The sequence below is a fragment of the Mustela nivalis genome, assembly GCF_964662115.1.
Source record: "Mustela nivalis genome assembly, chromosome: 20".
NCBI lineage: Eukaryota > Metazoa > Chordata > Mammalia > Carnivora > Mustelidae > Mustela > Mustela nivalis.
Window position 1 is genome coordinate 10,531,800 of NC_139039.1, and position 15,206 is coordinate 10,547,005.

At 43.2% G+C, this 15,206-nt stretch overlaps 1 protein-coding gene across 9 annotated transcripts in view; it reads right to left on the bottom strand.

Annotated features, from left to right (window-relative positions):
- Nucleotides 1-15,206, bottom strand: part of UNC5D (unc-5 netrin receptor D) — a 562,020-nt gene that overhangs the window by 244,605 nt on the left and 302,209 nt on the right. For all 9 annotated transcript variants that reach the window (XM_082715458.1, XM_082715460.1, XM_082715461.1 and 6 more), the window contains exon 3: nt 1,210-1,353. In XM_082715458.1, the coding sequence (XP_082571584.1) occupies nt 1,210-1,353 (144 nt within the window). The remainder of the gene's footprint in view (nt 1-1,209; nt 1,354-15,206) is intronic.

Genomic DNA, 15,206 nt, shown 5'->3' on the forward strand with positions numbered 1-15,206 from the left:
CCTCCACTTTAGCATCATAAAATACTTGTTGGCTAAAACTAACTAAATAACTATAGGAAAATGGTTTCCCGTGGCTCTTACATCAAGAGCACAGCTCATGCAATGACCTCTTCTCCTTGGCCTACCAGGGCCCCGTCAACACTCAGGAAAGGGCCTCCCAAATTGCCAGTATAGTGAAGGTGAAATGCATATTTTGAGAAGAAGATTTCATTTCCCAAGAAACATAAATGTCTCTGCAAATAGCAATTCATTCCTATTCTCAATCCCTAAACCATCGACATCTGCTATGAATTCCTTGAGTCCTCAAATAAATCCCCCTTGTCCCGTATTCTTTATGGCACTCTCAAAAGGCAGCATTTGAATAAAACAACAATAACCAAGTCTGCCTTCCTTCTCTCAATTTCTTTCCAGAGGAGCTTTTACACTCCTGGGCTCACAAAGGAGCTTTTATGGGGACTCGTTGGGGTGGGGTAATGGGGGTAGGGGAATGAAGACATCTTAAAGGAAGAGAAAGGAGTTCCTGTACTTCTAAATATGGTTGAGATGTTAAAAACACTGATGCTGGAATATGATGAAGAAATCGTGGACTCTCCTGAAAAGCAATTTTCTTTTCTTTTTTTCTTTTTTTTAAATTTTCCCTTCTTCAAGTGTCTTTTTTTTTTTTTTCCTTTTTTGGAGTTCTCTGTGGGTCAAACACATGCAGTTTTAAACCCCATTTCCATGTTTTAAGATTCAGAAACAACAGATTTAATAGTAGGCTATAAAAATCCCAATCTTTAATGTCTTATTTTTGCAGGTTTGCTGGAAAGAGCAGTAAACAGTCACTGCTCACCTCTTTCCATCAATGCCCCTCGAACTTCGTCACTGATAACAAACAGCAGAACCCATTCACCTGAGTTTTTTTTCCTCCCAGGAACCGATTTTCCTGGCATTGTGGAGACACCTGCACTCTGAAGGTCTAGGCAGAATCTCTTCGCCTAACTGATTGGCTGATTGTACTCCAGAGGAAATTATCAAACATTTAAAATACAAACATTTAAAATACTTTAAAAGTGTAAATTTAACAGAGATAGCAATCGTTGATCGTTTCTTGATGTCTGCTAATCTCTATTCTACAGAAGGGCCCAAAGCATCCCAAGTCCGTTTGGCGGCACTGAACTCTGGCCCACGGTCCTACCAGACAAGGCCATCCCCCCCATATGTACTCACAAGCTATGCGCACGGAGGCCTTCCTGCTTTTGGAGGTCCCCAGGTGGCTCCAGGCCACGCACTGGCACCAGTAGTCCTCCGGCCCATGGAAATCCTCTACCTGTTGCCTGGTGACGTTGATGAACACCTCCCGGACCTTCAAGCCTGGTGGGGAGACAGAGCACATCCACTGAGGCCGCTGCCGTTTCCGATCGGAAAGTTAAGGCTAGCCAAACATTTTCTTGTTAATTACACAATTCTGTTTTTAATCAAGGCGAGGTTTTAATTACTCTGACAATAATATATTGCTGCTAATTAAATTCCAACAGCTGAGTAGGCTGGAAAGCTGGAGTGTGAAGTATTACCCACCAACGTGGGTCTAATACAATATAATAATTTTCACAGGATCTCAATTGGTGCTTCTTCTTGGTCTTTCTTAGGATGAAACCTACGATGAGGAATGTAGTATCACTAACTTCTGGGATTCTAAAACGTAAAGAGGCAATACACGGACCCCAGAGATGTAGTTCCAGATAGTTCTAAATGGCCCTCCCCCTGGACACAGCAGCGGGCAGGGGTCTAGCAGTGTGGCTTAGGAGGAAGAGGGAACCGTGATCATGTGCAAACGGGCAGGGAAGCCCAGTTAAGGCCAAGCCTCGGTTTTAAAAGCTTTGGACAACAAATGCGACACAGACAAATTAAACTATGTTAGTCTCAAAGCCCTGTCATGAGAGCCCAGGAAGCCCCTCTAGCAGGGGCCATCCCGTAGGGAGAGAAGGAAAGGCTCTTACAGGAAAAGGAGCTGAGGCTACGTGTGCAAAATAAGATAAACTAAGACAGCCTTCATGTTTATTATTATAATCTTAATGTTTATTCTTCTAATTCATTACTTTGCATCCTCCTGAGAAGTTAGAAAACATGCTGGGTCTTTCTTACAAGGGAGCGTGAGTTTCTTCCAAGCCCCTGACCCAGGACGGTCATCAGCCTTCCTTGCTCTGGGCAGCACAGTCACCTTGCACAGACTGCCAAGGATGAAAGAGGACACTCCTTACTACTCGTACCAGTCCCGTCATCACAAGCCACAGAGCAGCCCTGACAGTCCGTGTGCTCGCTCCGTCCGGCCAGCATGCTAAGGCTGTAACTTGCCCTGGGGTAGGCGGTGCGGGAGAAAAAGAGTCCACGCCGACTGAATTCCGCAGACGTACTTAGCATCACCATAAGCCTTTAACCTCATCACTCACTACATTTTCACAACACACAGACGCAGGAGAAACCCTCGCATCCCCACTAGGCAGACCGAAGAACCGTCTTAGACGAATTCATTTGTCCGCAGTTACAGGGTCTGATAATGGCAGATCTGGGGTTTGAAGCTGGATCTGTCTTCCTGAAAATCCAGCACCAGGTGTAGGTCTGTCTCAAAAATTAAAATTTTGTCCTTGTATTTTAGGTCCTTATACTTCATAACAGAAATAAGACTAATGCAGGGAACATTTAAAGAAAAATGAGGTGCACAATGGTGCTTTTCCCTTTAAATTCGCAAAAGGAATTCACGGGACAAAATCAACAGTGTAATTAAATGAGCCGGGGGGGCTCCTGATGTTGGAGGTGGAGTGTGATTCTATCCTGGGTGGTGACAGGATTTAAAGAAGAAGAAGACGGGTGGGTGTAGGATTGGTCAAGGCCGAGGAGACACTTCTGTCTCCCCGATCCACAGCATGTTACTTACAGTGTGTGATAAGAGAGAGTTTTATAACCACATAAATCACCGTGGGGAATGGGAGTTAGACTCTCTCAATTCCGAGGAGGGACCACATACAGAAAATCATCCTGATGACCGTTGACAAGCCACGTTTCCCAGTTTGGGTCAGTGCAGGAGTAGCCTTTTTTGCCTGGCAGAGAGGTGAGCGTCCCAAAAGCTGTGCCCCACAACAAAGAGGAAAAAAGCCTTAGAGGGGTTCTGAAGGGCGGTGGTGTTTTCGTCTTTGCACTTAAAGAAATACAAAGTATGAGAGGGAGGAAAAGGTGAGGAGGTGGTGGGCTGGGCGGGTGAAAGAGACCAGGAGAATCAAAATCACGCCATCGGACAAAGCAGGGTGGTTAGGACAGAAAGCAAATCGGAGCATGGCGGCACATGCTGGGACTTGAAAGTAAGTTGAAATCAACAAAACTAAGGAGCTGGGCTTCGAACAGAGGGCTTGTGTCCTCTTTGTCTTTTTGATCTGAGGCAAACGGTGGATGATTTACTTTGACTCGTGCAAGGGAAGGGAGAGAACACCCAATCACTGAACCCAGGTGTCAGAGGTCCTGTCACAGGGGAGACACATTATGCCCACCATTTAGGAATCGGAGGGGGGGGGGTCCTCTCAGAGAAGCATTCAATTATAAGCTTGAGAAATCTGCTTGTCCTTCTGCCCCTCTCCCTGCTCGCTCGTACTCGCTCTTTTGCAAATAAATTTTTAAAAACCTAGAAATGTGTTTAAGCTAATGGGGACCTGTTCTATTCTATGTACTTATTCTTTCCCCATCTTGTGAGAACATCTAAGTTACTAGCTTCATCTAGATTGGAAATGGAGACAAACACTCCCTTCAAAATGGTTCAGGTTGATCCCGTTTATGAAGTAGGGAGTTTTGACATCGAAACATCAAAACTTGCTATGATTACCTCTAGGCACACGGTGTCTTTTTGTTTGTTTGTTGTTTTGTTTAAGATTTTATTTATTTATTTGACAGAGATCACAGGTAGGCAGAAAGACAGGCAGAGAGAGAGAAGGAAGCAGGTTCCCCACTGAGCAGAGAGCCCGATGTGAGGCTCGATCCCAGGACCCTGAGATCATGACCTGAGCCGAAGGCAGAGGCTTTAACCCACGGAGCCACCCAGGCGCCCCTAGGCACACGGTGTTTTAAGGGTACCCAGGATTTGTTTTACTGAGGTGTGGTAAGGTGCACATCAGATGGAAACAACCATCCCGAAAAGGAGACATTTACACTCAAAAATCCCTAGAGACAATAGGCAGAGCATACCATGCAGGACCACCGGAGGGCGCTAGGAGGCAGAGGGGTATGGGGGAAAGAGGGGCCAGAGCCTTTACTGTGGTTCCCATGGGAACTGGCTGGGCAAACAGGCTTAGAATTGGCTCCTTTGAAAATTTCAGTGGGCTCTGGCCGTCCTTAGCTGTCTGGTACCTGATGCGGAGGGCGAGGACGGGGACTATGGCCCTGGAGTCTAAGAGCTTAATATAAGAAGTGGTTAAGGGGACGGGCTTTGGATCGGTTGGTTTACACATGAAAGGCACTCTCCCAAGCCAGTTGTTGGCTTTCTCTGGGAATCAGCCAGCCCTCTGGCTGGACAGTCCCTCCAGGAGCAGCACTACCCCAAGACGTCAAGGCATCAGATACAGAAACTAAACAGACACACAGACACAGAGACAGACAGCCGCACATTTGCTTTGGGAAACATAAACTGTAGACCATTGACGGTCCCCGCGAAGGTCCTCACTGATCCCACCACCATCTTAGGAGACTAACTGCTGGTGAACGCCCATGTGGAAGTCACAGTTTCAATGTCAGGATGGCTCCATTACAAGTCCTTCTCCGAGGCTCTCCCAGAGGATCGGAGAAGCCCAATGAATATAACCCAACTATTTCTAAACACAGTGCGTTTCCCCTGCAGGGAGCATCGGGGCGACAAGCCTCTTTAAGAGGCCCCAAGTACATCATCACCCCAAGACCCCCAGATACACTGTCTGGATGAGACCTTCTTCCCACAGGAAGCCTCCAGTCTTGTCAAGTCATTCCCTCTATAAGAACTCATGGAAAACCATGAATACTTTCTATTATACTTATCTCTACCACGACAGAAATAATTCTACTGAATAAAAAAAATTTTAAATAGTGTATTCTCTCTCAAATCTCCATTCTAGCTGTCTAGGGATATATATACACACACACACACACACAACTGTATGCGTGACAAACATCCACGGGAAGCAGCTCTATTTCAGGACATCTCCACCTACTCCCCTCCACCGTGGTTCTTCCAGCAGGGGCTGCGGAGACGGCCATCCACTCTGAGACCTCCAGAGATGACAGCTAACTTGTCCGTGGAAAATGCTAGCAGGGAGCCAAAATCCCAGGCAGACAGAAGACGTCTCTTAAATAAGAGCCCCACTGTACCTGAGAACTCGTGCAACTCTAACAAGCCTAGAAAAGTCCAACCCTTTAAATTATTGTGTAAATTATAACCATCAGCCTTTGTTATGGACTAGAATCTTCCAGAATATAAAAATATGACTATGGGACTGATATGCTAATCAGCTTTCTCTGCCGTCGGATGGTTCAGCTGTATGGAGACTAACGTTGGCAGCGGATGAATAATTGCTCTGCATGTACTAAACATAACAGAGCAGCACAGAACTTCATCATTTGTCAGCTTTATTTGTTTAAATGAGAAAAATGCTGACAGCAGTTATTGCTGTAATCCCCTTATTTATCAGATAGAAAACACTAGTTACTCTTAGCAGGTCTAATCCTGTTGGGAGACTAAAAGTTACAGAATTTTCAAACTAATTGAAGGAAGACACTTTAGTGTTCCAAGAAGAGAAATGCAGAAGACAGCGGGGAGGGCGATGTTGCGAGAAAAAGAAGGAAAATCATTTCTTCCCGGCCAACTTCTAATAAAAGGGCTCTGTAGCCTTAGTCTTAACTTGTGGCGTGGAAAAGAAAGAGGAGAACATTCAGCACCATGCCAACTGCAGCCTGGTACCTAACAGCTGTCTCACGCTTTTATCTACTGCTTGTTAGCGCACGTCCACAAAGCCCCGAGGCAGTGTCCTGTCGTGGGGACGGTGGTCAACCTGCTTTCACATACACCTGGTGATGGGCACTTGGGGAGGAATCGGACCCAGCTCTCTGACACTTGCCGCCCGTCATCGGTTCTTGTCCGTCAGTCTTTCGGCGATCCCTCTGTAATGCTTGGCTTAACTACACTGGATAACCGGATTCAAGACGGGAAGTTAAGGACCCCACTTCCTCCTCGGAGATATCGTTCATATCTGAAAACCACACGCAGGATGTCAGAAGCTAGCAAACCAGGTTTGGGTGAATTGTTTTTTCATCCAAGGCTCTGAGGCCCTTTCCCTGGACCAGGGTAACTCAGCGTTTCTCCGACCCCGTGCTTTGTTTTCCACGTTGTAGTGTTTCACGATTGGGGATGGTTCACCCAGAGAATGAGGATATTGCTTTCTGTACACAAAGCTCAAAAACAAACAAACAAAAAACAAACAAAACCCCACCAACCTATTTCCAGTATAGCTTCATGGGTAGCATAAGGCCTTCCTCAATTCTTCAGAAGAGGAGAAGAAAAATATCAAACTCCTCCTGAAAAGCAACCATCTCTTATTTAGGAACCCACTTTAATGAACCATCATTCGTTGAGGTGTCTCAGTCCCCTCTGAGATAGTCCCTCCTTACTCCGCCGTGTCCTGAGAAGACAGGAAACAACCTATTCTGCTGGAGGAAGGGCCTTGTCCACGTCCAGGGCTAGAGGCTCGAAAGCAGGCTTCCACGATGAGAAGCTTCCCCATATTTTGCATAACATCACTATTATCATTACTGATTATTATACCTTTCTACAGCCCTTGACTTTTACTAGTGCCATCACATGCCTGACCTTATTTCTTCCTAACACCACGTTATTATGGTTTCTGTTCTTATCTTGCCACAAGTCCCCACACCATAGGAAACCTATCAAAGATGTTACATGGTTGGCGACATACATTATTTGAGAACAGTAACCCAGAGCATCAAAAGTGCCTGCCCCTCAGCCAGGAGCTGAGGATACTGTGACAAAGTAGATGCTTAAGATTCTTTTTTTTTTTTTTTTTTTAAGATTTTATTTATTTATCGGAGAGATAGCGAGAGATCAGAGGAGAAGCAGACTCCTCACTGAGCAGGGAGCCCAACTTGGGGCTCGATCCCAGGACCCTGGGATCATGGCCTGAGATGAAAGCAGAGGCTTAACCCACTGAGCCACCCAGCACACCAATCCCTATCCACTTTTTTTTTTTTTAAAGATTAGATGCTCAAGATTCTTGCCCTGGAGATGTTTACAGGCTAGAGGGGGAGACCTCTCAACCTGCCCCAACAACGGGGCAAGAAAACCACCATGGCAGGAGTGCAGACCGCTCAGGACCACACGGGAGTGGCTTCCCACTTCTTGGCGGCACTAGAAGTTCATTCCACCTGGGACTAGAAGTCTCTCCCCTTACCTAGTTAGAACGACGTCTAAAGCAAGGCTCTCATAAGGATACATGAATCAGGACACGGAGTTGAAGTTTCAAAAGTCTGAGATATCAGGGAAGCATTTTCACAGAAGCGTGCCTCCATTTCTTTGGGGACCGTAGATCTCTTCAGGCCAACACGCTATCGAAAATAGTATGTTAAATGTAGATAATTAAAAGGTAGAACCATATTTCATTTTACTGGCAGATGCTTAATTAGGGCTAAATGTCTTTTGCCACTTCATCCTAGCAACAAGATTAAAATGTATTTTGATAAAAAAAAAAATAGTAATCCTTTGAATGTGCACAATGCCTAATGAATACTCTTTCGTTCCCCCCAGATAATAACCACTCCACGGATTCCTCCGAAGCACCACAAGTTCAGTGTTAAGTACAGAAACTCAGAATACGCTCTAGCTCTCCAGTTTCTTCCACACCAGAGATTAGAATTAATCAGCACAGAGGTGTCTGGCAGACGAAAGCAAATTAACTTGATAGTGTTGTCTGATAGCAGAGAGAGGGAAACTCGGGAGCCCAGAGTAGACACAGTAGGGTTATTTAGAGGACAGCACCCCATGAAGGATCCCTCAGACATCACACTCACAGCTTCGTGGGCAACAGTCATGATTTCCAACCTTGCCGCCCCAATCAGTGACTTTTCCTTTCCAGCAGTCACTCTGATTACCTGCTGGGAGTAGATCATGCCCTGAGGCCAGGGTCTGTATCATACGTTTACCTCCCACAGTGCTACCATTGGCTCAGAGAATAACATAAAGCTTGGGCAAAACAAAGCAATGAAACGCAAGCCAGGAACAAATTCTTCCAAGAAAGATCAATATTTGCCTCTTAATATTATCAGTCCTTTTTGTCTTTTTGGATTTATAAAAGTTCCCATTTTTCTATTTGTTTTTGGAAAAGTAATCAACAGCCACTTGCTCCACTAAAAAAAGAAAGAAAGAAAGAAAGAAAGAAAGAAAGAAAGAAAGAAAGAGCCGCCATTTTAGATATACCCTTTTGAAAGCTAACCTTGACTGACTGCTTGCTAGATACCAGGCCCTCAGACTATGTAATCCTCATAACAGTTTCATGGGGTAGGAGCGCCTGGGTGGCTCAGTGGGTTAAAGCCTCTGCCTTCAGCTCAGGTCATGATCCCAAACTCCCGGGATCGAGCCCTGCATGGAGCTATCTGCTCAACAGGAGCCTGCTTCCTCCTCTCTCTCTGGCCTGCCCCTCTGCCTGCTTGTGATCTCTGTCCGTCAAATAAATAAAATCTTTAAAAAACAAACAAACAACAACAACCAAAACAGTTCCATGGGGTAGATACAATTACGGCTATTTTACTCTTGGGGAAACTGAGGTACAAGGCAGCTAGGAAACATATGTACCAGAAAGACTCCGTAAAGGGAGAGCCAGATTTCAAACAAACATGGTACCATCTAACATCGACAGCACATGCTCTTAACCACTATTGTCTTCAGGGTTTCTTTTAGATTCTTATCATTCCTACTTCAAACACACTTCTGAGTGCTGTATGAATAGAAAAAATGGGAAAATTCCAAAGGCACTGGTAAAGAACTTAGTGTTTACAACAATGCCGGTCCCTCTCAGGAACTCTTATTAACAATTACATAAACAGGGGTGCCTGGGTGGCTCAGTCATTAAGCATCTGCCTTGGGCTCAGGTCATGATCCCGGGGTCCTGGGATCAAGCCCCTCAACGGGCTCTGCAAGAAGCCTGCTTTCCCTCTCCCATTCCCCCTGCTTGTGTTCGCTGCCTCTGTCAAATAAATAAATACAATATTAAACAAAAAAACAAAAAACAAAAAACAGTTACATAAATGGTGAGCTGCTTTCCATCTCTGTTAAGGATGGAGTGAGTGCAAACGGACACCAACTCTTTGTATCTAAGGTCAAACTGGACACAAGAAACAAGGTCTTCATACTTTGTCAAGTTTATGGGAAGAATTCATACTATTTTCCTGAAAACTTTGTAAGAATAGGTCAGTCCTCTCTGAGAAGCAGAGTGATGAACAAAATGAAATCTGGGTGGGATAGAAGAACATTTCTATAAAAGTGAGTTTTAAACCCACAAACTGTCAATGGAACACCTGAGAGATGGATTATTTCTGCGTTATGTGAACTAAAATATATGCTTCCCAAATGTACCTTGGTGATTTGTGAATCATCGAGGGTAACTTCAAAATTAATGGTTTTCTGGAAAAAGCTCTATTCAAATCCCCATCACTAGCACAGCAAAGTTCTTGGATACAAACTTTAAAGATTTAATACATTTTTATTTCTACTCTTCTCCCTTTTCTCAACACAATCCATTAACCTTTTATCCCCAGAGAGGGACTCCAGTTGTTTAAGAAGGAAATCACAAACAATGAAAGCTCTGAAATGATATTCTTTAAGAAGAAAAATATTAGTTTACCGGAGTTGAGACTTTTCCCATAACACATTGGAATATGCATTATTTCACTCATTAGAGTTCAATATCTCCAAGGTAGAATAAGATAAGAGCCATGGAGCGTTGTTAAGGGAACACCTGTTTTTATTGAACAATAAAGAAGTGGTTTTGCTTATTGATAACTTGAGCTTCCCACAGGCTGCATTAACTTGATTGCCAAGGACGTATTTTGCTAGTTCTTGTTGGTTGTTTTTCGGGGGTGCTTGTGTGTGTGTCTGCCTGTTTGTTACATTAAATATCTTAATTTCTCTGGTACTGAACACTCCCCACCTCCTTCTCAGGGGCACGATTCCCCGGGTTGGGATTACCTCTCAACTCCAGATGTTAACAGAGGAAAAACACCAGGAAGAAGAGTTCCCATATTTCCGAATGAAATGAGGCAGAACAAATGAAAGAGGACCCTTGGCTTGTGCACAGAACTGAAAGGGTACATTACTAAGAGGTATAGCCATGTCTGTGCAAACACAGTAACTCATGTCAAATAAATTGTGCCTTTTGCAGGAAAGAACTCTAGCTCTGGGTTTTCCAAGCTAAATTGCGTGAAAACACGCAATCCTTTTTCTTCTTATTTGAACTCTTAGATGACGGGGCCAAATTACCAGAAAGACCAAAGGCAGTTTGCAGCCTTTAACAACTGCAAGGACTTATTGCTTCCAATTTGGAAATACAAAAGATTCCGTGTCTACTCCAAACACTCCTGGGTCTTATACATTTCCCATTAGTACTTTGAAGGAAGAAAACGTTAAGCAAAAAGAATATCAAAATTTTCTGGAAGTGCTGAAACAGGGAACATGTTGGCCAAAGATACATAAGCAGTTACGACCAACTTCCTACAAGAACACAGACAATTCTCTACCTCTGCTCAAATGTGGTCCTACTGTCCTTCGTCTCTTGGTATCCTTCCCTCTTACTGGAGTGGCAGGAGTTATTTTGCAAACTCAATCAAAAGCCATTAAGTCAAGCCCTGTGCTCGAGCTCAGCCTTGGAGAGCTCAAGAGAAGTAATGCATCTATTTTTCAATACCGGAGGCCATTTTGTTTCCAACCTTAATTGCCCTTATGTATTGGTCTGGCATACACCATCTCCACTCATCTTGCTCCACTTTTCACTATTCCTCTATTAATACCGACCTTAGGAAACATAATTGCAGTGCGTAAGTAGACAGCAATTTTCATTAACTACAGAAGAAAACTGTTTAGGGAGAGACAGCTTTTTCCCCCCCTATTGATTCAATCAAAATTACTTGGAAGAAAAGGTTGTGCTTATTACGTTCTTTTCAGAAAGGTAGCTGCTAAAATATAAGTGCTTTCTCAACAAAAAACTGGTATATAATCTCTTCAGGTTTTGTCCTTTAGGAAGTTGTGTTCTTCCCAGTTCCTTTGAAATTTGTGACTTTTATTGGCCTTTTTGTTCTCCCAACCCCCCCCCCTTTTTTTTTAAGTAGAGAGGGGAGATTTTACATGGAAACAGAGAATGTAATCAGTGCTGCTATCTGCAAGACATGGAGTTGCCTAGCAATGCCAGGGGAGTTAAAAGGGGGAAGCAATAGCAAAACACAACACTGCAAAATTACAAGAGGGCACAGTGTTAAATTGGCTTGCAATACTTACCAAGAGGTCTTTCTAGGAGAATGGATATAGGATTTTCTAGGAGTGGTATCAAAAAATACCCAGCCATTTTTCAGTGTTCTTCCTAGCTTTCATTTAGAGTTTACCCAATGGGATTCCGCTATTTTGAGTTCATTACTGGACAAAATCTAGGCCAGAAGCATCTGACAATAAAACACAGAGCCTCACTGTGCCCCTGGTACTTGAGTCCTTTCCAGTTGGACTAATTGAATACAAGATAAATAAGACTTTCATATTCTCCCATTGTTTTACGGGCTTTTGCTCCCATGGCAAATGCTGTTCCCTTCATTGTCTTCTCCCAGATTTCAGAGACCTCCTTTGAAGTTTTCACATCAAGATAAATGGAGCTGCTTTGTTTGTGAACCAGTCTCTCCCAACACAAGGAGTATCCAAGATCCCAACCCTGGGAACACAGAAGAGGAAACTTTGCTGACACCAAGATTTGATTGGTCTTCCTCCTTTGTCTTGATTATACCAAATCCTTTTTTTTTTTTTTTAAAGAGGGAGACTATACCTTGTGATGTATATCTCTATGTCTTCAGTTGCTATAAACTCGTCTTTAACAGTGCCAGAAATACGGTCTAGAATAAAGGATTAGCCCTCTAGAGATGGCAGAAATGATGAGGGATAAAGAAATGCCCATGGGATAGCTATAGGATTACCCACTTGAGAAACAGAAATATGAAACAGGCTCATGACGGAAAACGAGGAGCCATGTGCTCAAACCCATCCTCATGTCAGTAAGTGAATTTGTTAATATCAAGACTAGGAAGAAGAACAGGAAGCTGTAGGAGAAGGTGGCTTCTAAGTATGGAGAAAGTAGATCTGAAGTAGAAAGCAAGAGATCTGGGTTCTGTTTTGTTTTTCTAAGATTTTATTTTTAAGTAATCTCTTCGCCCAACATGGGGCTCAAACTCACAACCCTGAGATCGAGAGTTGTACGTTCCACTGACTAAGCCGGCCAGGCACCCCAGGAGATCTGGGTTCTAGAAACAGCTGTGCCATCAACTCGTTGCAGCTCTAGGAACATAAGATTTTTATTGTATAAAATAGGGCTATTGGATTATCACTAAGGTTCCTTCCAGTTTGCACATTTAAATTCCAGAATTCTAAGCCTGCTTTTGGTCTGAAGAACACCACCTCGAAAATGGGCATTTTTTTTTTTTCCCCTTCCTCATACCAATTCCAAACTGCAACAGGGAATTGTGTAAGGTTTTAGGTGTCCCTCTGCCTTTTGAAGTTATGCATCTATAATGCAATCCCCACAGAGTCCAGAACCGTTATCATGTTTAGCACTATTTATGTAGGGTTAGTTCTTTATTGATTCCCAGGCAGAAACAGTATTGCCCAAAGATTTTTTTGAAACAAGTGTCACATTTTGCTTTGGAAAACAGCACACTCTTCCTCTGCTTGCGTCTTTGCTGACTGATATCCATCCTCCTGACTCCCAAGGAAGTAGCGCTCTAGACCCATTTCCCTTTCCTATTACTCATTCTCTCTGGACACCTCCTTTGCCTCCACGGCTTCCTCCTTTCCCGATGACTACCCAATTAACTCTTCTGTGTCTCAGCTCTACAAACCCCAGATCTACCCCTCTTCCTTACAACCTATAAATATTACAAATTCAGCTTGTCCCAGGATCTCAGCCTTCTCTCCTTGCTAACATAATTACTTACATCAATAGCATCCCCTTTCTGCTTCTGTTGAGATTGTTACTCCTCTGTCTCATTCATTCATTCATTCATTCATTCAGCTATTCAGTCCAATTTGCTAAGGTGCTTCTCATACCAGAAATCTAGTTCTTGTTTTTGTGACTACTGCCCTAGAGGCAGACTTTTCTTTCCCTCAACTGAAATATAGACATCTCCTCACTCATCCATTCCTGTTTCTTCTTGGCATCCCAAACACCTGCCCCAGATTCATTCCCTGAAGCAGAGCTCCAGCCACTCCTTTCCCGTACGTCAACAGAATCAATCCGCATTGCCTCCAAGATTCATAAATTTAAGTAAAGAACTCCTCACTTCCTATTTGAGACCTTTTGAGCCAGAGTGAACTGAATTTGCCAGTTCCCACATCTGCTTTCTATTTCACCAAATCACACCTCCTGCTGAACAGATACTAAGCTTTCTTTCATTTGCTAATATCGAAACCCCCAGGCCACAGAGATCTCTCTCTCTCTCTCTCTCTCTCTCTCTCTCTTTCTCCCATTTAGTGTAGCATCAATTAATAAAATTAATTCAGTTACTTAATTTGAATTAAGTAGTCATTGATGTCCCTTTCAAATGCTACAGCTTCCACACTTTTCCTGATAATCTTAATTGGGCATAATCTTTTTTATAATCCTCCACAGGTTAAGTGCACTATGGATATACTGGACTTCTACCTATCAACAGGTGTAAAGTCCTAGAGATCACTGTTTGCATCTTAGCATTCCTGGAACACTCTGCAAGGCCTCCAGTAATCGAGTAGCAGTGGCATATAGTTAATAAACTAAGCTGACTTGAAACTTCCTAATTATACTCAGGCTTTTTGACTTCTTCAAAATCTGTTATCTAGAGAGTGAGTGGGGACTAAGCGCAATAATCTAGGCTGAGAGCAGGTTGGTTTTAGGGTGAGGCTAAATTTTCAGTTAGTTTGAGGAGCCAAAGTTCAAAACCATATACTGTTTCTGTTACACACTAAATTTTAACAAGTTATAAGTTTTCCAAGTTTTTTTTGGGGGGGGGGGTTGGTTGGTTTTTTTTTTTTTTTTTTTTTTTTTTTTTTTTTTTTTTTCCAGATCTACTTATTAGATCTGAAAAAAGCCGGGGGAGGAGCAGAGGGAGAGGGAAGAAGCCAGCTCCTTGCTGAGCATGCGGCTTGATTCCATGATCCTGAGATCATGACCTGAGCCGAAAGCAAGAGTCACATGCTTAACCCAACTGGGCCACCCAGGTGCTCCTAAATTTTGCTAATTTTTAGCACCTAATTGACTAAAGTTTGAAGTCAAATGCTCTTGCTTTCAGATCCAGCACAAACCTGTAGTTTACTTAATGTGTCTGAGTCTCATTTCCTTATCCATAAGAAGATAATGATAATGTCATTTACCCCAGAGGGCTGCTGGAAGGACAGTGAGATCAGGTCTGTCAAAAGCTTAGATGAGATCTGGCACACAGTAAGTGCTCAATAAACACTAGCAATATGATCATTATTCTCATCATCACCACTCATAAGCCCAAGTCAGCCACATTAATAAAGATGGTCCCTCAATTTTTTCATACTGGAGATACTATTCAAATTTGGCAATCAAATTTGGGCTCTGTCATTACACAGTAACCAAAAGAACTTAAAGGAGGCTCAGAAACCACAACCACGGAGAACGATGTGCACAAGAATAACATCTAGAAGGAAAGATTAAAGAAACTGAAATTATGTTGCTTAAAAAGGTGTTTGGTGAAATAAAAAGGAAAAAAAAAAGGTGTTTGGTGGAAGATTTGCCTTCCAAGATATTTAGAATTGAGACAATGAAAGCAGTGACTGGTAGGTTTTATTTCTTGTGAGGATACTAGCTTCCATACAAAATTGGGTGCTAAAGTTATATAGTGCAGGGAGATAAAAATGCCCCTTTACCCTCCAAGAATAGGCTAGCCAAAGAGCTGTGCAG